This window comes from Dendropsophus ebraccatus, chromosome 1 (genome assembly GCF_027789765.1).
Source record: "Dendropsophus ebraccatus isolate aDenEbr1 chromosome 1, aDenEbr1.pat, whole genome shotgun sequence".
Taxonomy (NCBI): Eukaryota; Metazoa; Chordata; class Amphibia; order Anura; family Hylidae; genus Dendropsophus; species Dendropsophus ebraccatus.
This window is the reverse complement of record NC_091454.1, coordinates 152,930,370-152,955,325: the sequence shown is the minus strand read 5'-3', so window position 1 is coordinate 152,955,325 and position 24,956 is coordinate 152,930,370. Positions and strand designations below refer to the sequence as shown.

Sequence of the window (24,956 nt, the reverse complement as noted above, 5' to 3'; positions counted from 1 at the left end):
AGTTCGTAATATGTTGAACCCTTTTGACGTTAACGATAAACAATCTCGTTTGCGATCATTTATCGTTAGCCAGTAAGAGTAAGAGCCTGTGTAACATCAAATCAAAATACAGAGCATAGTTGATACACTACTATTAACACTTCCGTGTGAGCAGCCCTGCGCACATTAATTTTCCAGGAGCTGGACATAATGACGCAGATCGCAGCATTTAAAGCGACTCTGTACCCACAATCTGACCCCCCTAAAACACTTGTACCTTCGGATAGCTGCTTTAAATCCAAGATCTGTCCTGGGGTCCATTCAGCAGCTGATGCGGTTATTGTCCTAAAAAACAACTTTTAAACTTGCAGCCCTGTGCCCAATGGGAGTATCTGTGCCCTAACTTTGCACCACCCCTCCGTCCCACCCTCTTCATCATTAGGAATGCCACTAGAACATTTTCTCCATTGCACAGGTGGCCTAACGATCCAGCCCATTTGCCACACAGAGGGGGAATAGGAGACAATCTGCGAGGAGGGACGGAGGGGTTGTGCCAGCATAATGCATACACAAGCTAAGCCACACCCATTGGGCACGGGGCTGCCATTTAAAAAATAGTTTTTTAGGGCAATAGCTGCATCACCTGCCGAACGGACCGCAGGACAGATCTTGGATTAAAAGCAGCCCCCAGCTCCTTTGTTTTAAATGGAGCTGCTAGTCGGCGCATGACCTGCAACTCTATTCATTCCGTATGGAACCGCGGAAGAGAGACAAGTAAACCACCTGACTGTTTCTGGCAGCTCCATAGAGAATGAATGGAGCTGCGGGTCACGCACCAACCCGCTGCTCCATTCAAAACAAAGGAATCTGGGGTTGATCTAGAGATCACGGTGGATAGGGGCAAGTAAGGGTTAATCGAAAGACCCCTTTAATACAACAGATTATAACACGATTGCTTTTGTTTTGTTTTTTTCTTCTCAGGTAAAGCATCTCACACGTGACTGGAGGACCACTGCCTACGCTTTAAGGTATTCTGATATACTTGAATTAAATGAAGACAACAGGAAAGTAAGACGAAAAACTCCAGTTCCCGTCTTTCCTAGTGAGAACCTCCCCAGCAAAATGCTCCTGGTTTATGACCTGCATTTCATTCCAGAGCTGCAATGCTTAAATAAGGAGCAGGAAAATGGCGGGATGCAAGAAAAGATAATGGAGCAGCTGCTAAAGAGTTTTGGAGCTTTTGGAAGCATCTCCTCTATACGTATCCTAAAGCCTGGTAGGGATCTTCCATCAGATGTGAAAAGATTCAGCAGTCGATATGCTCAGGTTGGAACCAAGGATTGTGCAATAGTTGAATTTGAGGAGGTGGAGGCTGCAATAAAGGCACATGAGACCCTTAATGCTGAAAGTGACACAGATGATGGTATAAAGGTGGTCCTAATAGGCATGAAGCCACCAAAGAAAAAGATTCAGAAAGACCGAAGCAAAGAAGAGGACTCAAAGAATCTGCGTAAAAATAAGTCTCTCAATAAAAGGGTTGAAGAGCTACAGTACATAGGAGATGAGTCTACAGGTTATAGCACCTCAGAGCCAGATAGCAATCCCAACTCGCCAATGGTAGGGCGAAAGATACAGTCAACCAATAAGCTGAGCCCATCTGTTTACCCAAATAATCACCTGAGTCCAAATGCTTCACCCAGAAATAGCCCCTGGAGTAGTCCTTGTGGCCAGCGTAAAGGGGTTAAGCATTCCCCTCTCGCTGACAGCATGAGCCCTGAAGTTTCTCGAAGGTCTACAGAGTACTCTTCAGATAGCAGCATTACACCATCCAGTAGTCCTTGGGTTCAGAGGAGAAGACAAGCCCAAACTGTCACACAGGAAAAAAGCCCTGCATGTAGTCCAATGCTCGGGAGGAAGATACAGAATGCAGACGGGCTGCCGCCTGGCGTCCTGAGGCTGCCAAGAGGTCCTGACGGTACGAAAGGGTTCCATAATGGAACAGAAAGGAATAAGCTTGTGCAGAATTTATGAATTCCATGCAACTTTATTAGACTTGTAACTCTACTTGTCAACACCAGCCACCAGTACTGAAGTCTCCTGTTTGCAAGACAGTGCATGTGGAACCTCCAGTATTCCAGGGCTGGACAAAGCTTCTACCTGGGAAGAAATGGATTTATAGAAAGACTGATAAGAAGTCTGTATTTATTATTATTTTTTATCTGATTTTTCATGGGTATACATACTTTGTACAGTGGCAGCAGTTATGCTGCATTATATTTTTATTTGACCATTTTTTTATTTAGTTTTTGTTAAACCCTTTTAATTTCTATATCAATCTGACTGGGTATCTGAAGCAATTACTATCCATCGATGCTTATCTAAATATTAAGGCCAGGGATGCAACAGGTTGCATAATCTCCAAAACCTATTGGCAACTACTACTAGTTCATCCAATAGGATGTTGTGAGTCTTTCTGCGATGCTCATTGTACACTTCCAAAGAAAGATGTGTATAAAGAATGTATATTTTCCGTGCTGTGAATTAAATGAACTTCCATAAGCAGTGAAGCATCTTGTCTTGGACTTCTTGCCACCAAAGGATCCCAGTGTCACATATATGAAATACTCATGACTTTTGCTGTTACCTGTCTTCTAAACGCTAAAGCCTAAAATATGATTACCTACCCACTATGGTCATGTATACTATACAAAACAATTTTCAGTAAATCTACAGCACCACATCACATATTAGGCTTGGCAATGTGACTATATTTCTATACTTTCCATACATTTGTATTGGGTTAATATTTCCATTGTATGGAGACTTTAAGTCATTGCGTAATTCTGATAAGGTATTAATAGATGTAATGCTTTAAAGTGCTGCCTCATACTGGATCTTGTATTTCAGGTATAGTTGCCATTATGCTGAGTGAAGAGTAAAAAGGGCTTCATGTGAAATACTTTGTACTATTAAGTCCCCTTGTAGAATTATGCACCCAATATCATATTAGGCATTCTGCTGACATTACTGCGTTTAAAGGGAATGTGTCATCAAACATATGACCTTTTGTTTAAATCAAGTTTTTATGGTAAACATATTTTTTCTGATTTTTTTTTTTCATTCTCACCAGTAAACCTAAAACTAAGCTCACACTCTTCCATTCATGTCAATGGGTCCGCTTCTGTTTACTGTTACCTGTGTCCATGGTGTTTGTTGGAAAGCATATCACTAAATGCCTCCATGCATGTACAAAAAGCGAAACAATCTGAAAATACAAACAGATTAGAAAAAAAGAACAAGCTTCAGTACCTAATTATAATAGGAATAAACAAATGTAGGCAATACATTCTCTTTAAACCATCACCTACTCAAAGGTGTGATATAAAATGAGTGTTGTGCTGTTTCCCTTGACTATCTTTTGGCTTCTTGCCGACACTGTGTAATCTCTTCTAAAATGACAGCTGGAATCCTATTATCATAAAACAAACCAACTTATCCTAATGTACATGTATATATTTAGTCACTAGGGATGAGCAAATTTACAGTAGGAACGAATCGAAGCGCTTTGTCCCTACCAGCATTCTGCTCATCAGGCTGTGGGCTTTGAAGTCTGCTCGGTGTCGCTTCTCCCCAGGTGCTGGAAAAAGATGGCTCTAGTCCTTGGAGACGTTTCCCAGGACTTGATCCAGCTTTTCCCAGCACCCAGGGAGGAGCGGTAGTCGGCTGATAAGCATATTGCAGAGATAATGAAGCACTTCACTATTACTGTAAATTTGCTAATCTCTAATGATAAACTTGACAGTTGGCCAAAAAAGAGACAGATACATGACCACGGGATAGCCAAGAAGCGTGTCATATTTAAGAGGATTGCTTGGCATATCACCTGTGCATAGAATGGACCAACTATAAGATGGTGTGCTTTTTCTGCAACCACTGGCAAACACATGGGACACAATCAGTACATTTGTGCTGATTGGGCTTCCAGAATGGCTGCACGCAACTTGCACCTGGCTCTCAGGGGATCCAGGCTCCATGGGCTTAATGCGCGGTAAAATGCATTTTAATCTGGTATGCAAGGCAGGGGGAGAGCCAGGAACTAGTCATCTAGGCTGTGACTAGTCATGGCCCTCTGTCCTGTTAGTGCACACTGACAGGACAGAGAGCTGTTTTATTGGTGTTTTTCCAAAAATATAGGGCAGTGTGAGGCCAGCCAAACTAGTGTAAATTCAGTCTCAACTGAAACACTTAGCATTTGACTCCTACTGCCAGGAGAAAGTGGATGCAGCCCGAAAGCTGCTTGAAAAACAGATACAGCCATAGGTCTCCTAAGGTTGTATTCATGTTTTCCAGACAGCTGCATCCAACTTTTCCATGCTGCAGGTTTAAAGGCTGAGCGTTCAGGTTTGGCCAAACATACTGTAAGTTCGCTTATCACTAGTTTTTACCAAGTCTTAATGGATATGAGAGTTGCAGCCAGCATTGGTTTGGATGCAAAGTGGTTATTACATGCTCTAAATTAAAATCTCACTTGCTGTATAAAGGGAAGAGATCAGGCAACATTCACACACATTGTATTGGTATTACATTTTATTTTGCCATATGAGTCATACGAAAACTGGGGTGCCACTATAATATGTATGAACACCGCTTTATTTACCAAAGTGAAGTGTTTAAGACTAGAGATGAGCGAACCGGGTTCGAGTCGATCCGAACCCGAATGTTCGGTGTTTGATTAGCGGGGGCTGCTGAACTTGGATAAAGCTCTAAGGTTGTCTGGAAAACATGGATACAGCCAATGACTATATCCATGTTTTCCACATAGCCATAGAGCTTTATCCAACTTTAGCAGCCACCGCTAATCAAATGGCGAAAGTTCGGGTTCGGATGGACTCGAGCATGCTCCAGGTTCGCTCATCTCTATTTAAGACTTTCTTTCTACTTTATTATGTTAAAGCCCAAAGAGAGAGAGTGGAGAGCTGTGGATTATGAGCACCAGAACTGGAACAAACTATCAGGGCAAAAGGTCTTACAAATAAAAAAATAAATGTTAAATTCCGTATTTTAATAGTTAGATGGAAAATGGGCAAACTGGATAGTCCGAGAACATAGCTTGGCAATAGCACTTGTGTTCTCTCCACTACGCCACCAAATGTTTTTTTCTCTGGCAGTTTTGACAATATCCGTGTCGCAGCTGCTGACTTCTCACTGTGTTCTAGCTTTAATTCCCCTCAAATGTCAATGAAACTTTATGGGAAGAGCCCAGCTGTTGGCTTTTCTCTAGATTAGATCAAAGTTACATTTCATAGGAACACTGATCTTGCAATTCAGAAGCATTGCTTCATGACAAGGGTGTTGACACTTTCCATACAGAGTAAGTATACAGTATGTAAAGCTAACTGCAGAGTGTACTGAAATATAACAAACAAGGTGCAGATGGTGCCGTATACATATAGACTTTGTATATACTGTCACCCAGGGCCATGGCTTTGAAGCTGACTTGGACTCCATCTACTTAGAGGTTTCCTGCATTTTTTATTTTCATATCTGTGCAGTTCATTGCAGGTAGTGATGCGACGCAGAAGTGCATATATGTTGTATCTGAGCAACCTTAGCAAAATCCTGGATAGCTTTGTCAGTAACCAGCAGTCAAGGTTCAAAGTATTTAAATCAATATAAGGGCAGGTCTGATGGGATCTTTCAAGTTCACAACCTAGGCTCTTTTCACTCCACACTTTTGCGATGTCTGTATACAGTACATGTACTCACACTTTCAGGTTACAATCACAATTAGGCTATGTTTCCACAGAGTATTTTGGTCAGTATTTTGCAACCAAAACCAGGAGTGGATTGAAAACACAGAAAGCCTATGTTCATACACTGTTAAAATTGAGTAGATGGACGTTATTTAATGGCAAATAATTATTTCAAAACAATTGCCATTGTTTTACAATAACATGAATTGTTTACCATTAAATGGTGGCCATTCACTCAATTACAACAGTGTGTGAACAGAGCCTTTCTGTGTTTTCAATCCACTCCTGGTTTTTGTTGCAAAATACTGAGCCAAAATACTGAGCAAAAATACTGTGTGGAAACATAGATTCAGTACTAGTCCATCCAGCAAATAGAAAGTACCTGATCTAAAGTAATCTTTTGGTCTTCTTCGGGTGATGTGGGTTTTTCATTTGTATTTTCTCCCATATTTCATATACTTCTCCCATATATTTTAATTAAAAATACAGATTAATACTTTGGTTCTATCACGTTTAATAAGGAGAAAATGGCTTTAACACGGACAGAGTACACAAGCACACCCTGCAGGCCAAAACTGAGGGTGCATTAACCATCAGCATAGTACATCTGGTACTGCTGCCTGGGGCCCAATCCTAAACATGACTAAGGGACCTAATGTGCTGCCCATATAATATTATTTTAGACCTTGTGAGCAGGGCACCGGTGGTAGTTACTTTCGAGACTTTTAACTCCTGTACATGCTCTTATTTAGACAGCATTGCACCACAAAAATGAAGAGATCCTGTGAGTGACCATTTTGCTAACCTTTCATCTGCTGCCAGTTTTCTTCTTGTAATCCACTAAAAGAAAAATATTCAGAAACCACACATGAAAACATAACACATATATACTATGCTCATTTTGGTTTTTAAAGTTCCTGCCTGTAGCACAGCACCCTCTGCTGGACATAAGACACCATGCAGAAGAACAGTAATATAATTTCTGTTATTTATGGAACCCTGATTCCAAAATAGTTGGGACCATGTGTAAATTATAAATACATATAAATAAAAATACAATGCAATAATTTTTCAATCTCATTGACCCATTATTTTATTCACAATAGAACACAGAACACCTAATATATAGCTATTTCACACATGGTAAAACAGAAGCAAAATATAACACAATAATAGTGTGCTTCATTAAAGTCTATGGAAAAGCAGCTGTCTATGCACACATTGTAAATATATTTGTTTTTCCAATGTGTACACAGACTGACACATTTATTAGATTCAAAATACAGCCATGATATATACCTTTTTTACAGTTGAATTCTGCTTTTTGTTTACTGTGTGAACACAGCCTGAAAGTGAGACATCTTCTCATGTAATGAAAATAATTAACTCAAATTAGATCTTGACGGCAGCAACACATCTCTAAAAAGCTGGGACAGAACTGTGTCTACCATTATGTAGTCAGGGCCGATTCTAGGTTCTATGCTGCCTGAGGCGAAAATTGAAACTGCGCCCCTTCCCCGCAAACACAACTATATACCAGCAGTGAACATTGCATATATAACTACATACCAACAGTGCATACAGAACTATATAACAGAAGTGCATACACTAAGGGTATGTTCACACTGAGTAAAACAGGTGGAATTCCGCGGTGGAACTCTCTGCCGCAGGATCCCGCCTGTCTCACTGTCCCATAGTCCATCTATGGGAGAGCGTGCGCTCCTCCGCAGCCGCCGCTCTCCGCTCGAAGAAGTAACATGATACTTCTTTGAGCGGAGAGCGGCGGCTGCAGAGGAGCATGTATAAGTGCCAGTCTTAATGGTGGTGACATATGGGGAGCCAAGTGTTAGAGACCCCCAAATAGTAACTGCCTAATACTGCCAGCTTCAGACACTCAATAATACTGTTAGCCTCAGAGACCACCTTACCCATATCATCATACTACTCCCCCCTTCATCCTCCTTCCCCCTCCACCATCATACTACTCCCCCCTTCATCCTCCTCCCCCCTTCATCCTCCTGCCCTATCATCATACTACTACCCCCACCTTTATCCTCCAGACCCTCCATCATCATACTACGACCCACTTTATCATCCTCCTGCCCTTCCATCATCATAGTACTACCCCTCTCATCCTCCTGCCCTTCCATCATCATAGTATAACCCCTCTCATCCTCCTGCCCATCCATCATTATAGTACTACCCCTCTCATCCTGCTGCCCTTCCATCATCATACTACTACCCCCCTCATCCTCCTGCCCTTCCATCATCATAGTATAACCCCTCTCATCCTCCTGCCCATCCATCATTATAGAGAAGAGCCCAGTAACTACAGGCCAGTGAGCCTGACATCTGTAGTAGTGAAAATGATGGAAACTCTTCTAAAAAAGAAGATAATGGATCACCTAAGAATCAACAATTTGATGGATCCAAACCAGCATGGCTTTACTGAGGGCCGATCATGTCAGACTAATCTCATTGATTTCTTTGATTATGCCACAAAAGTGCTGGATGAAGGTGGTGCTGTGGATATCGCCTATCTGGACTTCAGCAAAGCTTTTGATACAGTTCCCCATAAAGAGCTGATAGAGAAGTTGGAGAAAATTGGACTAAATCCCTGGATAGTTCAGTGGATTTGTGGTTGGCTGAAGGAGAGATATCAGAGGGTTGTTGTTAATGGTGTGTATTCTGAGCAGAGACTGGTTACAAGTGGTGTGCCACAAGGGTCTGTTCTGGGTCCTATTCTTTTTAATATGTTTGTAAGTGACATAGGAGAAGGGTTGATAGGTAAAGTTTGTCTGTTTGCTGACGACACAAAAGTGTGCAATAGGGTGGATATTCCTGGAGGTGTCAGTAATATGGAAAATGATTTAGCTTTGCTAGATACGTGGTCCAAACAGTGGAAATTGAAGTTCAACGTTTCCAAATGTAAAATAATGCACTTGGGGAGGAGGAATCCTCTATCCGAGTATCACATCGGCAGTACTGTGTTGGAAAAGACTTCAGAAGAGAAGGATTTAGGGGTAATGATTTCTGAAAGCCTTAAAATGAGTCACCAGTGCAACCAGGCGGTGGGGAAAGCAAATCGTATGCTGGGGTGTATAGCTAGAGGTATAACCAGTAGGAAGAGGGAGATTGTGATCCCGCTGTATAGAGCTCTGGTGAGGCCACATCTGGAATACTGTGTCCAGTTCTGGAGACCTCACCTAAAAAAGGACATTGATAAAATAGAACGGGTCCAAAGACGAGCTACAAAAATGGTGGAGGGTGTGAGGCATAAACCATATCAGGAAAGACTTAAGGATTTGAATCTGTATAGTCTGGAGGAAAGACGGGAAAGGGGGGACATGATTGAAACCTTTAAGTATGTTAAGGGACTAAATAAGGTTCAAGAGGGGAGTGTTTTTAGTAAAAAACTGAGCTCAAGAACGAGAGGACACAGTGAGAGGTTAGTTGGGGGAAAGATCAGAAGCAATGTAAGAAAATATTATTTTACTGAAAGAGTGGTAGATACCTGGAACAAACTTCCAGCAGAGGTGGTTGGTAAATCTACAATAACAGAATTTAAACACGCCTGGGATAGACATATATCTATCCTAAGATAATAAGGAAGAAAATACTAAAAGGGCGGACTAGATGGACCCAGTGGTCTTTTTCTGCCGACAATCTTCTATGTTTCTATGTTTCTATGTTTCTACCCCTCTCATCCTCCTGTCCTTCCATCATCAAACTACAACCCCTCTCATCCTCCTTCCTCCTCCATCCTCATAGTACATCCCCTCTCATCCTCCTGTCCCTCCATCATCATACTACTACCCCTCTCATCCTTCTGCCCTTTCATCATCATAGTATAACCCCTCTCATCCTCCTGCCCTTCCATCATCATACTACTACCCCTCTCATCCTCCTGTCCCTCCATCATCATACTACTACCCAGTGGCGTAGCTATAGGGGTCGCCGGGGTCGCCATGGCGACCGGGCCCCTACGCTAGGGGGGCCCGCACGGCCCCCCTTGCCACTTGTTTTTGAGCATCCAGAGAAGCTGCGGCCGCGCAGCTTCTCAGGATGCACAGATCGCTTTGATGTTCCGCCCGCACAGTGAGCGGGCGGAACATCAAAGCGATCAGAATACAGGAGAAGGACCTGTCAGCGTCCTCCTCCTGTATTCTCTCCCATAGGCTGCCGGCACTTCATGCCAGCAGCCTATGGGAGGCCGGGACGTGACCTCTCCGGCAGGCGTGATGATGTGACGTCATCACGTCTGCCGGAAGTCCCGTCCCTGCGGCTCGCAAGATGGAGCCCGAAGAGGAGGAGGAGAGCTGCTGCCTGCACAGCGCGGATTAGGTGAGTAGGATGTTTGTTTTTTTAGTGGCACCTCTGGGGGCATTATTAGTGTATGGGGGGCACCTCTGGGGGCAGTATTATTGTATGGGGGCACCTCTGGGGGCATTATTAGTTCATAGGGGCACCTCTGGGGGCACTATTAGCTCATGGGGGCACCTCTGGGGGCGTTATTAGTTCATAGGGGGCAACTCTGGGGGCATTATTAGTTCATGGGGGCACCTCTGGAGGCATTATTAGTTCATGGGGGCATTATTAGTTCATGGGGGCACCTCTGGAGGCATTATTAGTTCATAGGGGGCAACTCTGGGGGCATTATTAGTTCATGGAGGCACCTCTGGGGGCATTATTAGTTCATAGGGGGCAACTCTGGGGGCATTATTAGTTCATGGGGGCACCTCTGGGGGCATTATTAGTTCATGGGGGCACCTCTGGGGGCACTATTAGCTCATGGGGGCACCTCTGGGGGCGTTATTAGTTCATAGGGGGCAACTCTGGGGGCATTATTAGTTCATGGGGGCATTATTAGTTCATGGGGGCACCTCTGGGGGCATTTTTAGCTCATGGGGGCCACCTCTGGGGGCATTATTAGCTCATGGGGGCACTTCTGGGGGCATTATTAGTTGATGGGGGCACCTCTGGGGCCATTATTTGTTCATGGGGGCACCTCTGGGGCTATTATTAGCTCATGGGGGCACAGCAGGGAATCCTACATACAGGGGGCATCCCATATTCCTACTCACTTTACTGCACATTACACCAAACAGTGCAGTTACTATGGGAGCCTACAAGAGGGAGGAAGGGAAGGAAGTTGTTAGAAATGTGCGGAGCCTAAATTGTTTGTCTCGCAGGTTCTAAGGGGATGAAACGTATCTGGAAGGAATCATCTTGGAGGACTGGGCCGGATGAAGAGGAAAAGGGAAAGTGACGCCTCAGATCAAAGAAGACATCACCGGTGAGTCACTGTATGACAGTTTTCTTATTTTGTAGAACATCATTTAGTAGGGGTGCCCCGAGGTGGAAAAGGTTGGGAAGCACTGCGCTAATCTGTCCCGCTGCGCCCGCTGGCACATGCTGTCATCTGATTGGGCCTCTTACCTAATCAGATGACAGCAAGTACCAGCGCCCCCTCCTCCAGACATCTGCCTTGGCGGCCCAAGCTATGTCCTATGGCCGTATCTTTACCGCGTTGAGCTCCAGCTTGTGCTGCATCTACATTATCTGTACTCAGAGATATCACTGTGTTATCTGTGGTGTTACATAGGACTGCAGGGGACATCTACTACATGATCTGTACTCAGAGATATCACTGTGTTATCTGTAGTGTTACATAGGACTGCAGGGGACATCTACTACATTATCTGTACTCAGAGATATCACTGCGTTATCTGTGGTGTTACATAGGACTGCAGATGACTACTACATTATCTGTACTCAGAGGGATATCACTGTTATCTGTGGTGTTACATAGGACTGCAGGTGATATCAGGTGACTTCTGCAGGTTGCAGAAGTTCAAACTTCATCATGCCCTGCTGACAGTTTATAATGGGAGTTGTAGTTTTGCAGCATGTGGCTCTTCAGGTTGCAGCACTACAACCCCCATCGTTTCCAACTGGCAGTTCATGATGAGAGTTGTAGTTTTTCAGCTGTAGAGTCAAAGATTGGAATACAATGATTAGACAATGACACATACAGTCCATTAATTATAGGGGGCAGTAGTGCAGTACATGAGGTGGAGGCAGTGACAGGGCATTAGAACATGGTGGCACATTAGAGTAATTGGATATAACGTTAGATAGGACTTTGCCTGATCGGGGGGAGATGGGGGGGCCCCAAGCTAAAATTTTGCACCAGGGCCCATCAGCCTTTAGCTACGCCCCTGCTACTACCCCTCTCATCCTTCTGCCCTTTCATCATCATAGTATAACCCCTCTCATCCTCCTGCCCTTCCATCATCATACTACTACCCCTCTCATCCTCCTGTCCCTCCATCATCATACTACTACCCCTCTCATCCTTCTGCCCTTTCATCATCATAGTATAACCCCTCTCATCCTCCTGTCCCTCCATCATCATACTACTACCCCTCTCATCCTTCTGCCCTTTCATCATCATAGTATAACCCCTCTCATCCTCCTGCCCTTCCATCATCATACTACTACCCCTCTCATCCTTCCGCCCTTTCATCATCATACTACTACCCCTCTCATCCTTCTGCCCTTTCATCATCATACTACTTCTCCCTTCATCCTCCTCCTGTGCCTTGATCATCATACCACTAGCCCCTTCATCTGTATTTAAAACAAAAAAAGCCATACTCACTTCACCAGTATGGACCCTCTAGTCTTCCAGGGACTCCTCTCCCGCTCTGCATGGGTGACATAACTCGCGCTCGGCAGGGGGCGGGGCTTCCCGCGGCAGGGGGCGGAGCTTCCCGGGACATGGTTGTGCCGGGGCTGTCTCGTCAGAATCAGGACAGTCCCGGCAAAACCTGAGGGCTGACACCTGCTCCCCTCCTCACGATCCGGACCGGGATCCACCGCTTCTCCTTTCCCTCGGTGACAGGAGAAGACGCCACACAGGCCCCTCCCCCAGGCCAGGTCACAGCGCCATACACGCTCTCTGTTGTACAGCATTGTGACCTGGCCTGGGGGAGGGGCCTGTCACCCAGCGGATGCCGTACAGGGGAGAGGATTATAGTGTGAGTGGGGGCGTCTTCTCCTGTCACCGAGGGCCCCGAGTCTGACAGTGCCCCTAGAGCTGCAGCTTCTAGGGATGCGGAAAGGGGGACACCTGAGCGGGCGGCGGGAGTCAGATGACAGGGCAGAAGTTGTCGCCCCTAAAGGGACCCCAGAATGTGCCGCCTGAGGCGGAATACTCATTCCGCCTCATGGCAAAAGCGGCCCTGTATGTAGTATTCCCTCTGTAAACTACAAAGCCATGCTGCAATATGTAGTTAGCGTTATCCAGAAATATGCAAAGCCTTCCCTAATAGAGACATTTGCCCAGATTTACTAATCTGTCTGAAAAACAAATCGGACACATTTAAAAAGTTTCAAACAGCAATCACAGCTTGGCTTTCATTTCTCAAAATGGGCTGTGGTTGGTTGCTGTTTGTCCAGATGTGGTTGTGTGTGTGTGTGTGTGTGTGTGTGTGTGTGTGTGTGTGTGTGTCTAGATTGGAGCATATGCTGTTCTAAAACCTCTATTTACTGTTCAGCATTGATATTGCCTTTCCAGATGTGGAAGTACCAATGGACCCCCATACTATCAGAGATGCAAGCTTTCATGCTGGATGGTTCTTCTTTTGAATCTGCAGGACACAGCATCCATGGTTTCAAAAAAGTTGAATTTGAAATTTTGATTGATCTGACCATAGAAAAGTTTCCATTTTGCCTCAGTCCTTTGTAAATGAGTTTTAATCCAGAAAAGTGCCATTTTCAGGATCATGCTAGCATTGCATGGTACACCTTTAGGCTGCATTCACACTACGTATTTTTCAGTCAGTATATGTATATTTCAGTCAGTATATTTCAGTCAGTATTGCAACCAAAACCAGGAGTGGATTAAAAACACAGAAAGGATCTGTTCACACAATGTTGAAATTGAGTGGATGGCCGCCATTTAATGGCAAATATTTGCTGTTATTTTAGAACAACGCCAATGGAAGATTTGGATATCATCACTTATGAAAAGTTATATTTTAGGGGTGAGGTTACTGCAATAATAGGGGTTTAGTGCCCTGGGCTTCATCCCAAGGGTTTTTGACTAATTCTGACATAAATAGACTCCCATGTTATACAGCATAGTATACTTTTTTTTATACAGAATCTAACTCAGAGGTCTGCGCCATTCCAAAACAGCAGAAAAACACAAGACCCTCTAAAAACCACAAAGACAGAGGCCAACATGACACTTTTCTGGCAAGGTCCATGAAGACAAGGTTGGGAGAATTTAGTGTGGAACTTGAGTGTCCAACACAGAGCCCTGATCTGAACCCCACTGAACACCTTTGGGATATAATAGAACAGAGATTGCAAGGTAGGCCCTCTTGTCCAACATTTGTGTCTGACCAGACACTCCAAACCCCTGTAGAATGTCTCTTTAGAAGGGTGGAATTGGGTATACTTGCAAGATGAGAACCATCTCTATACTAATGCCTATGTCCTAAAAGCTCTGGTAGGTATAATGTGTAGCTGTCCCAATAATTGTGTCCATATAGTGAATAAAAGGGTATTTTGCCTGCAGTAGATTCCTTTTTTAAAACAGGAAGAATATAGTGTACTGTATGAATATGATACAATTCTACTGGTATGGAACAATACTGAGCATTTAGTGAAGTTCTTAATGTGAGGAGAGGATTATCTTATAGTGGAATATATTTAGTTGAGATCTGTAAGATTCTTGGCTTATTTAGTGGTGTCAGGCAGAGCCAAATGCTGGATACAATCCTTGGAAATGACCATCCATCCACCCCATTCTGCTACAGACAGTAAAGGCTCCAATGAAGACACTGGTGGAGATTTATCAAACATGGTGTCCAGTAAAACTGGCTCAGTTGCCCCTAGCAACCAATCAGATTACACATTTCATTTTCCAAAGAGTCTGTGAGGAATGAAAAGTGGAATCTGATTGGTTGCTAGGGGCAACTAAGCCAGTTTTACTGGACACCATAGGGGAAATTTATCAAACATGGTGTAAAGTAGAACTTGCTCAGTTGCGCCTAGCAACCAATCAGATTCCACCTTTCATTCCTCAGAGACTCTTTGGAAAATGAAAGGTGGAATCTGATTGGTTGCTAGGCGCAACTGAGCCAGTTTCACTTCACACCATGTTTGATAAATCTCCCCCTATGTTTGATAAATCTCCCCCACAGTTCGCCCCCCCCCCCCCCAATTTGGCAGACCATAGGTGTTTTGCTGTATGATCAACTAATTAGCCTCATGTGTGCTATATGCATACACTGGAAAATGCAGACAAAGAAGACATATAAAGACTCATAAAGGAAATATTTAAAATACTTGCAGCCACTGAGCTGTAAACAATGGAATAAAAAACTATTTGTGCATTGCAATAAACTGTCTAGAGGTCAGTGGATGGATGCACTTTCTGTAAGGTTTCAGCTTTAAAAGTGAACTACTTTCCGGTCCCTGAGGTTGAAGCTTATTGAGTCCCATTATCTGCAGATATTACTGCATATGTCTGAATACCTCTGGTTTCATCTGTGTCCACTTTTCCTTCAGGTTTGATTTGATATGCTCTGCAGCAAAGATGAAATGAATAGATCTGTTGGACAATTCCCATATTTGTTGCAAGGTCAGATTAAATGTCTTGGCAGCTATTTCATACTCCAGGGAAAGATTTGTAACGAAGATGGCTTTATTGTCAGTCTACAAAAAGAGAAATTCTCTTAGCCACAGCATACAGATAAACCTATATCTGGCTACTGCATCCGCTGAATCTCTGCACTCACTGAAAGGGTATATGCATACAGAGTAATTCTGGCGGAAAACTCCCTGGGTGCTCGCGCTTCCCTCTCTGCCAGCTCCATAGACTCCATTATAGGGTCGGGCGGATTCTGCTGTCCGCCCAAAGTATTGACGGCTCAATTCTTTGGGCCGACGTAATTCACCCGACCAAATAACAGAGTCTATAGAGACGGCGGAGAGGGAAGCGGGAGCGCGCGGGGACGAGCGGCGGATTACGCACAGAGTTTTCCACCAGAATTATTCTGTGTGCATATACCCAAAAACCAAAACTATGAAGTATGAACGTTTGGCATCTACAGAGAAGCTGTCCCAGAGAGTTGATGGAGGAAGGAGGCTGCATTGATAAGTCCAGCCCGCAGCATACATTATTACATTCATTATTATTATTATTATATTATTATTATTGCATACGTTATTACTTGCTCAGCGCCGCGGCTGTGTGAGGCTCAGGGCAGCGGGGGGTTAAAGGGACTGGGTTACAAATCCGCAGTGGAATAAAAATTCCGCTGCGGATATGTAACCCCATAGACCCTCACACTACCAGGATCCGCAGCGGATTTCGCTGCAAACTCCGGTACGTGTGAAGCTAGCCTTACACATAATAGAGATGGATGATCCAAGTTGTACCATAGTCCAAAATGATGCTTGTCATATGAAGGGACAGTCTGTCCTTTAACATTTGAGGTCAAGCAGAGTTCTAGGCAGTGATCAGATATGTTATTATATTCTAGTTGTGTTCAACTATATTCATTTTATGCTGATATTTAACACCTAGCTAGCAGCAAGATCCATAAAACATGAAGCTGAATTAAAATGGAGAACAAAATGTTATATCTAAAAATACCAGTCGGTCAGACTCCTCATTACTTAACATTCAGAATACATACTCACATGAGGACTTGATATTTAGCTCTGCAAACAGCCACAATGTAAAACTGCACACGGTTAGTCATGACTGTATTTCATAAAAATGATTTCCATGTGGCTTCTGAGTCATTGCTTCAAATCCCAGCAAGGGTGACTAATTTTTCTAGATGATTTCAGCACAAATCTACCCATAGTATAGGGCCCCATACACATTTAGGCTGGGTTCACACTACGTATATTTCAGTGAGTATTGTGGTCCTCATATTGCAACCAAAACCAGGAGTGCATTAAAAACACAGAAAGGCTCTGTTCACACAATGGTGAAATTGAGTGGATGGCCGCCATATAACGGTAAATAACTGCCATTATTTCAATATAACAGCCGTTGTTTTAAAATAACAGCAAATATTTGCCATTAAATGGCGGCCATCCACTCAATTTCAACATTGTGTGAACAGATCCTTTCTGTGTTTTAAATCCACTCCTGGTTTTGGTTGCAATATGAGGACCACAATACTGACTGAAATATACGTAGTGTGAACTCAGCCTAAAAAGAATGTCAGTCAAACTAGGCAACTTTGGCAGGACCAGTTTACTGCATTATGTGAATGGAGGTCCTGCTATTAGTATATATGTCAAACTTTTTGGCGCATGGTGGTGTATTTTAGGCTATGGCCCTTTCCACTAAGTTGGTTCCCGTTATAGATTCCTTGTTTTTCTCTTCTCTCTATGTCGGTATTGTAGCCTGTAATTTTACTGTCACCCTGTTGCATGTCACATGTTTTGATGGGTTGCCAGGATAAGTGTGTGGTTATGCACTTATCTCCCCAGCTTCTGGTGATTTCCCACTCCCTGCACATAACATGCTCCATTATAAATCTTTGGAGCATTGTCTCGTACAGTGATATATAGATCACAGGAAGCTGGGGGGATCAGTGGGAGTCTAAACAATCATACCCATTTTTTTTATAATGAAAGGGATGCTTCCATATCCACTTTCTTAAAATGAAAAAGGATGCTTTAAATCCATAGTTCAACACATAAAAAGATACTAAAAAGTAAAACCTGTAAGGCGTATACCCCAAAAGAATACATGGTGTATCGCTATGGGAACTTGCTATTTTAATTAGAGGCAGAGTATATGTTCAAAGTAGTGCTTCATCTATATAGACTTGTCATGAAATATAAGATTATTATGACTATAGTTTTCATATTATCTTGCATACATAAAATGGCACCTAAAAGCTTGCTACTAACATGAGGATCAAGCAATGATACATTTTATTGTCATATAAAATATAGCTGTACATTGAGTTTACATACACAAACCACAATACCTACCCATGGGTATGCGATGTTCCCTAACTACACTTTTTGCAGAATTAGGCCATTTTCACGCAACGTATATTTTCGTAAAAGTACGGCCGTTGTTGCCGACTGCAACAACGGCTGTGACTAATATGAAAATATACGTTACATTTCCGTCTATGGAATCCCGGCCGGAGCGTACAGGGCCGCTTTAACCAGAGGGCACATGGTGCACCGGGCCCACTGGTTAAAGGGGCCCCCCCCCCCGAGCAGGCCGGCCGTTGCTATGTGCGACCAATGCGGTCGCACAGGGCTCCGGCCACCAGCCTGTCATGGGGAAGCGCCATGGATGGGTAATCTACTTACCCCTCCATGGTGCCCCCTGCAGGGCCCCCCCGTCCGCCGCTGCCCCCGTCCGCTGCTGCTGCGGCGCTTCAGCGCTGCAGCAGCAGCGACACTGACAGAGAGAGAGCCATTGGCTCCCTCCCTGTCAGTCACTCACTCTTGTGGCCGCACTTCCTGCGGTCACAAGAGGCCGCGCTCTCCCTCTAGCGCCCGACGGCACTAGAGCGTCGGCGCGAGGGTAAGGGGAGTGCAGCCTCTTGTGGCCGCAGGAAGTGCGGCCACAAGAGGGAAGAGAAGAGGAACGCGTGGACCCAGGTGAGTAACAGTGTTTGTTTTTTTCAATGTTATATAGCAGGGGGAGCTATATACTATGGGGGGGCACAGGGGGCTATATACTATGGGGGAGAACAGGGGGCTATATACTATGGGGGAGAACGGGGGCTATATACTATTGGGGAGCACAGGGGGGCTATATACTATGGGGGAGAACGGGGGCTATATACTATTGGGGAGCACAGGGGGGCTATATACTATGGGGGAGCACAGGGGAGCTATATACTGTGGGGGAGCACAGGGGGCTATATACTATGGGGGAGCACAGGGGGCTATATACTATGGGGGAGCACAGGGGGCTATATACTATGGGGGAGCACAGGGGAGCTATATACTATGGGGGAGCTATATACTATCAGGGAGCACAGGGGGCTATATACTATGGGGGAGAACGGGGGCTATATACTATTGGGGAGCACAGGGGGCTATATACTATTGGGGAGCACAGGGGGCTATATACTATGGGGGAGAACGGGGGCTATATACTATTGGGGAGCACAGGGGGCTATATACTATGGGGGAGCACAGGGGGCTATATACTATGGGGGAGCACAGGGGGCTATATACTATGGGGGAGCACAGGGGAGCTATATACTATGGGGGAGCACAGGGGGCTATACACTATGGGGGAGCACAGGGGAGCTATATACTATTGGGGAGCACAGGGGAGCTATATACTATTGGGAAGTACAGGGGGCTATATACTATTGGGGAGCACAGGGGAGCTATATACTATGGGGGAGCACAGGGGAGCTATATACTTTGGGGGAGCACAGGGGGCTATATACTATGGGGGAGCACAGGGGGCTATATACTATGGGGGAGCACAGGGGGCTATATACTATGGGGGAGCACAGGGGAGCTATATACTATGGGGGAGCACAGGGGGCTATATACTATGGGGGAGCACAGGGGAGCTATATACTATGGGGGAGCACAGGGGGCTATACACTATGGGGGAGCACAGGGGAGCTATATACTATTGGGGAGCACAGGGGAGCTATATACTATTGGGAAGCACAGGGGGCTATATACTATTGGGGAGCACAGGGGAGCTATATACTATGGGGGAGCACAGGGGAGCTATATACTATGGGGGAGCACAGGGGAGCTATATACTATGGGGAGCACAGGGGGCTATATACTACTGGGGAGCACAGGGGGCTATATACTACTGGGGAGCACAGGGGGCTATATACTATGGGGGAGCACAGGGGGCTATATACTATGGGGGAGCACAGGGGGTTATATACTATTGGGGAGCACAGGTTAGCTATATACTATTGGGGAGCACAGGGGCTATATACTATTGGGGAGCACAGGGGAGCTATATACTATTGGGGAGCACAGGGGTCTATATACTATGGGGGAGAGCACAGGGGGCTATATATTATGGAGAGCACAGGGGGGCTATATACTATTGAGGGGGAGCACAGGGGGGCTATATACTATTGGGGGAGAGCACAGGGGGGCTATATACTATTGTGGGAGAGCACAGGGGGGCTATATACTATTGGGGGAGAGCACAGGGGGCTATATACTATTGTGGGAGAGCACAGGGGGGCTATATACTATTGTGGGAGAGCACAGGGGGGCTATATACTATTGTGGGAGAGCATAGGGGGGCTATATACTATTGGGGGAGAGCACAGGGGGGCTATATACTATTGTGGGTGAGCACAGGGGGCTATATACTACTGGGGAGAGTGCACAGGGGGGCTATATACTAATGGGGGAGCGCACAGGAGGGCTGTATATAACTGGAGGAGCACATGAGGGTCTATATACTACAGGGACACCTTTAAAACTATGGAGGCACAGAGGGGTGTAACTATGTAGGAGTACAGAGGGGTGTAACTACTGTATAGGGGTACAAGGGACCTAACTACTGTATGTGTTGGAGCCTAAAATATTTGTCTGGCAGATTCTGGAGAGAAGATTCACAGCCAGGAGAAGACTTCAAGGTGGCCCAGGCTGGATGGAGAGAAAAAGAAAAGGTGACAGACTCTGATCGGAGAAGACGCCTCCGGTGAGTCACTGGATGTAACTTCACTCTGTTATAGGCTTGTACTGATAGGGGTCATGGTATGGCGGTATTATGTAATGGTATCAATGGTGATATCTTTCTGTTTTGTTTAGTGCAGTTTTTATGTAATATGTAATCACTGAATGGTGGAAATAGTGTTATAAGGTAACTACTGTATGTACTGGGGCTCTTGATACAGTGTGGGGGCAAATTCAGTACATTATACAATGTGCAGAAAGGTAAGGGGGGGCCCACTCTTGAGGGCTGTGCACTGGGCCCACCAATGTATTAAAACGGCCCTGGGAGCGTATGCACGTAGTATAAGCTCCAGCTGGGATATCTAGCGGCGCTGCAAAAACCTGACATGTCAGTTTCCTGCGGCCACTATTCATTGAATAGCGGCCGCAAAGAACATGTCAGTGAACACAATGAAGCGCGCGGCTCCGGCTGCACGCTCCATTGTGTGCAGTGGGGAGTTCTGATGCGGACACACACGGATGCGTCCACATCAGAACTCAGCAGCGCTGCAGTACCAGCCAGGATGATCTTATCTGACAACGGCCATTTCGCGGAACGGTCGGTGTCATACAATGTGTGAACATAACCTTACACAAGAAAGCCCCATGTGCAATCCTATCCGGTGGAATTCCTTGAAGCTTGGTCTCCTCTTCTTTACTGGGCACCTATGAAATGAAGTTGCTTACAAATCAGCATTGATCCATGTCCCTCAGTGCAATGATAGACATAACAAGGATAGTAAGGACCAGAATAGATGGACATGTTACAACCCTTTTTCTCTGTATATAACACCCTATATTAGGTGGTGGTTAGTGTTACATATCTTGTATTAAGCAGTTGCACACTCCCATAGCATAGCTACCTGTAAAACAGGGGTCTTTTGGCTGTATGTATGACTATAGGTTCATAGTATGTTTGTTAGACCTTACCTGGACAAGAGGGGTTACTACAACTACCAGTTTACTTACATTATTTTATACACCACTACACAAGCACTAATATATTCTGACTATAGGCCATACCTCTGACAAATAAAGAGCTAGTCTGAGGCCAGACCTTTTAGCTTCACTGAGAAGATCCATGAAGTTGTTTCCATGACCATCCTGAAAACTATAAACACATTACCACCATCATCATTATACTAGGAAACAATACTATTAACTCCAGTATATTCTCTAGTATATTTAACAACAGATTCCCTCCACTGTTTCTTCTTGCACAGCCATCCCAGCCACCCTCTCAGCACAGGAATGGAACCTCCATTCAATTGAATGAGGCTGGCTGCAGTTTCCTTTGAAGTGGCTGGTTCCCTCCTATGCATAGGACCAAATGCAAAACCAGTGCTTTAAAAGGGTTCTGCAGGTGGAATTCTTTTTTAATATATGCCATTTGAAAATAACAACTACGACTTGGTGTTGTGACATTGCAGGCCCACCCAGCCAATCAGCGGCTGCAGCGGTGTCCTGCTTCAGTTGCTGATTGGCTGGGCAAGCCTGCAACGTTACGGCCTCTGAGCCAGGAATTATCTGAACAGCAAGACAGATTGGTAAGATACCAGCAGCATCACAGGAGCCAGGGAAGTGCACTTTATTATTTTCAAACAGCATATCCCAGGACATATATTTAAATGAAAAATCCGCCCATTTCTCCAGAATCTGCCTATTTTTTATCAAAACAGATCGCTGATCTCAGGGAGACCAGCCAAACAACAACACCGCCGGCTGCTAGTGAAAGCGCTCAATGCAGTGAAGTCCTAGGTGCATTGCCCCCTGGGAAACATAAATATGCAAAAGAAGAGCCTGTGGAGCCTTATCAAAGAGTCTCAAAACACAGGACTAGCCAGATATCCCTCCGGGAAGGACCTATCCAAGGGGTGGCTACAGTAAGGAAACCACCAACACAACCATATTAAGTGGCCCTATAAGTCAATGTAATGACAAGGGAAAAACCAAGGCCAGGTAACCATCCACATACAGCTGTTTCGGGATGTTGCCCCTCATCGGTGTGGAGCAGGATTCTGCCTAGTAGAACCATAAGAGAAACAGATCGTTGACCTCAGGGAGACCAGCTAAACGATAACACTGCCGGCTGCTAGTGAAAGCACTCAAAGCAGTGAAGTCCTAGGTGCATTGCCCCCTGGGAAACATAAATATGTAAAAGAAGAGCCCTTGGAGCCTCAGCAAAAAGTCTCAAAACACAGGACTAGCCAGATATCCCTCCGGGAAGAACCCAGCCAAGGGGTGGCTCCTGTAAGGAAACCACCAAATTAAGTGGCCCTATAAGTCAATGTAATAACAAGTCCTGTGTTTCGAGACTCTTTGATGAGGCTCCATGGGCTCTTCTTTCGCATTTTTCTCACCACTGACACAGCTCAGACTCTTACTGTTGCCCTGATCCATTACTGTCTTGACTATTATAACTCCCAACTAATCGGTCTTCCTTTCTCTAAGCTCTCCCCTCTCCAGTCTATTCTGAATGCAGCAGCCAGACTCATCTTCCTCTCCAGCTGTTACAATGACGTCTCCCCCCTGTGCCAGTCACTGCACTGTTACCCATTAAATACAGTTACAGTTCTCCCCCCTGTGCCAGTCACTGCACTGTTACCCATTAAATACAGAATACAGTTCAAATCCTCACCCTCACCTATAAAGCTCTCCACAACTCTGCCCCTCCATACATCTCCTCCCATATCTCCACCTACCATCCTACACATGCTCTACTTTCTACTAATGCTCTCAACCTAACATCTTTACACTCCCGCCTCCAAGACTTCTCTCGTGCTGCACCAGTTCTCTGGAACGCCTTACCCAAAGACCTCAGACTCATACCAAACACTCACAGTTTCAAGTGCGTCCTGAAAACTCATCTCTTCAGGCTTGCTTATAACATTCCCTAAACTTGTTTCCCCTTGTTGTCCCCTCACTTTCTACTATATCTTCGACGATTCCATGCACTTTATACGTTTTATTTGTAACAAGACATTGGCGTGTAACTGGCTCGTCCAGCTCTTTCTATGTGCAATGGCTGGATCAGGGGCACATAAAGCACTTGTGCCTCGTGTCACCCCCAGTTCGTAGTCTGTATGCTCTCACAAGCAGGTCTCGTATTTATGATGTATTTTTATTCTATTTATATAATTTTATCATAAAATCCTCTGCAATACTCTATATTCCTTATGGCTCTACCTTCGCGCAGCAGATTTTCATTCCACTGCAAGATTGTAGCCCCAGCCAGGCAGGTAATGTATTAGCCTGGCAGCGGTTGGTTAAGTTGGCAGAGGCTACATTCTTGTGGTGGAATGAAAATCCACTGCAAAAATATAGAGCCATAGAAAATGACACTAGAGTATCGCAGCGGATTTCACTGCAGAACTTGCAGCGTGAAATCCACTGTGATACTGTGCATGTGAAGGCACCCTTAAACAAGTAATGTTTTGATGACACATTCCAAGTGACAAGTGCCAGTGACTTATATAGCTGTATTTTGGCATGTAATTTGGGACATATTTTGGGACATAGACATCCCAAAAATAAAAACAGCCTAAAGTCATCTGAAATCTTAAAAATTATTTGCCTTCTTTGCCTTCAAATAATCCTGATAAAACAACTTTTGTATTATGTATGTTCCAATGCAGGACATAGCACTGTATACTATCTTGCTATATTCCAAGAACAGATGGTACATGAGAGATAAGGCCTTTTTGTCATCAAGCCCTACTATGACACAGGCAATGAGGTCAGGGGCCTCCTCAAGGTTAAGACCTCAGAAGACATTGTGATTATGTTCTGCAGGAAGACACAACATTTCTACATGGCATGTTTTCATCCTCACTAGAACAAACATCTCAGCTTTTACATGATAAAAGAAGAAATGCATTATTATAAAAACTCTATGTTCTGGTCAAAAAATAATACTGTGCTGGATATGTTGTAAGACATATCCAATTAGCTTCTGATGGACCCCAATGACTTATAACAGGGTCGATCAGAAGTGATAACTGACAAATAAACCCCCATGGGAGGCACCAAACAGCAGTGGGCACAGAGCTTTACCAGTTTCACATGAATAAAGCTTAAATGGGTTGTACTACCATTAACACATATCCCCTATACATAGGTTATGTCTCAGCGATCTTTGGGAGTCTCACAGAATATAAATGAGGCAAACCATACTCAACCACCACTCCATTTAGACGGGGGCCCTAAAGTGCGATCATGCACTTATCCCCTACACTGTGGGTTGGAGGTAAATCCTTATGGTAGTAATACACCTTAAAGCGACTCTGTACCCACAATCCCTCCCAAACCACTTCTACCTTTGGATAGCTGCTTTTAATTCCAAGATCTGTACTGGGGTCCGTTTGGCAGGTGATGCAGTTATTGTCCTAAAAAAACAACTTTTAAACTTGCAGCCCCGTGCCCAACGGCCGTGGCCTAGAGTATCTGTTCCCTAACTTTGCACCACCCCTCCGTCCCTCCTTCCCACCCTCTTCATCA

General features: G+C 44.7%; 2 protein-coding genes across 2 annotated transcripts in view; one reads left to right on the top strand and one right to left on the bottom strand.

The window, feature by feature from the left end:
• LARP6 (La ribonucleoprotein 6, translational regulator) overlaps positions 1 to 2,546 on the top strand; it is a 35,554-nt gene extending 33,008 nt beyond the window's left edge. The window contains exon 3 of the mRNA XM_069956554.1: positions 961 to 2,546. Coding sequence (XP_069812655.1) covers positions 961 to 2,010 — 1,050 coding nt within the window. The 3' untranslated portion in view covers positions 2,011 to 2,546. The remainder of the gene's footprint in view (positions 1 to 960) is intronic.
• On the bottom strand, positions 2,041 to 23,326 carry LOC138783550 (adenosine deaminase-like protein A). Its single transcript, XM_069958378.1, has 9 exons — positions 23,268 to 23,326; positions 21,483 to 21,570; positions 21,055 to 21,125; positions 18,299 to 18,337; positions 17,772 to 17,800; positions 16,160 to 16,260; positions 15,285 to 15,464; positions 3,523 to 3,702; positions 2,041 to 2,136 (listed from the first exon to the last, which is right to left on the bottom strand). Exons 1-9 carry the CDS (start codon positions 23,324 to 23,326, stop codon positions 2,041 to 2,043), a joined length of 843 nt encoding a protein of 280 aa, XP_069814479.1.
• Between the last annotated feature and the right edge of the window lie 1,630 nt (positions 23,327 to 24,956).

Bases quoted from the DNA above. Each gene is read 5' to 3' on its own strand.
- LOC138783550 (XM_069958378.1), bottom strand. From the start codon at position 23,326: ATGAGTTTTCAGGACGCACTTGAAACTGTGAGTGTTTGGTATGAGTCT. The intron at 18,338-21,054 runs GTGTAAGGTTAT...CGGCCACAAGAG, and splicing joins ATTGCACATGGGGCTTTCTT to GCTGCACTCCCCTTACCCTC. The intron at 3,703-15,284 runs GTATTCAGACAT...TATGCTTATCAG, and splicing joins GGACACAGATGAAACCAGAG to CCGACTACCGCTCCTCCCTG.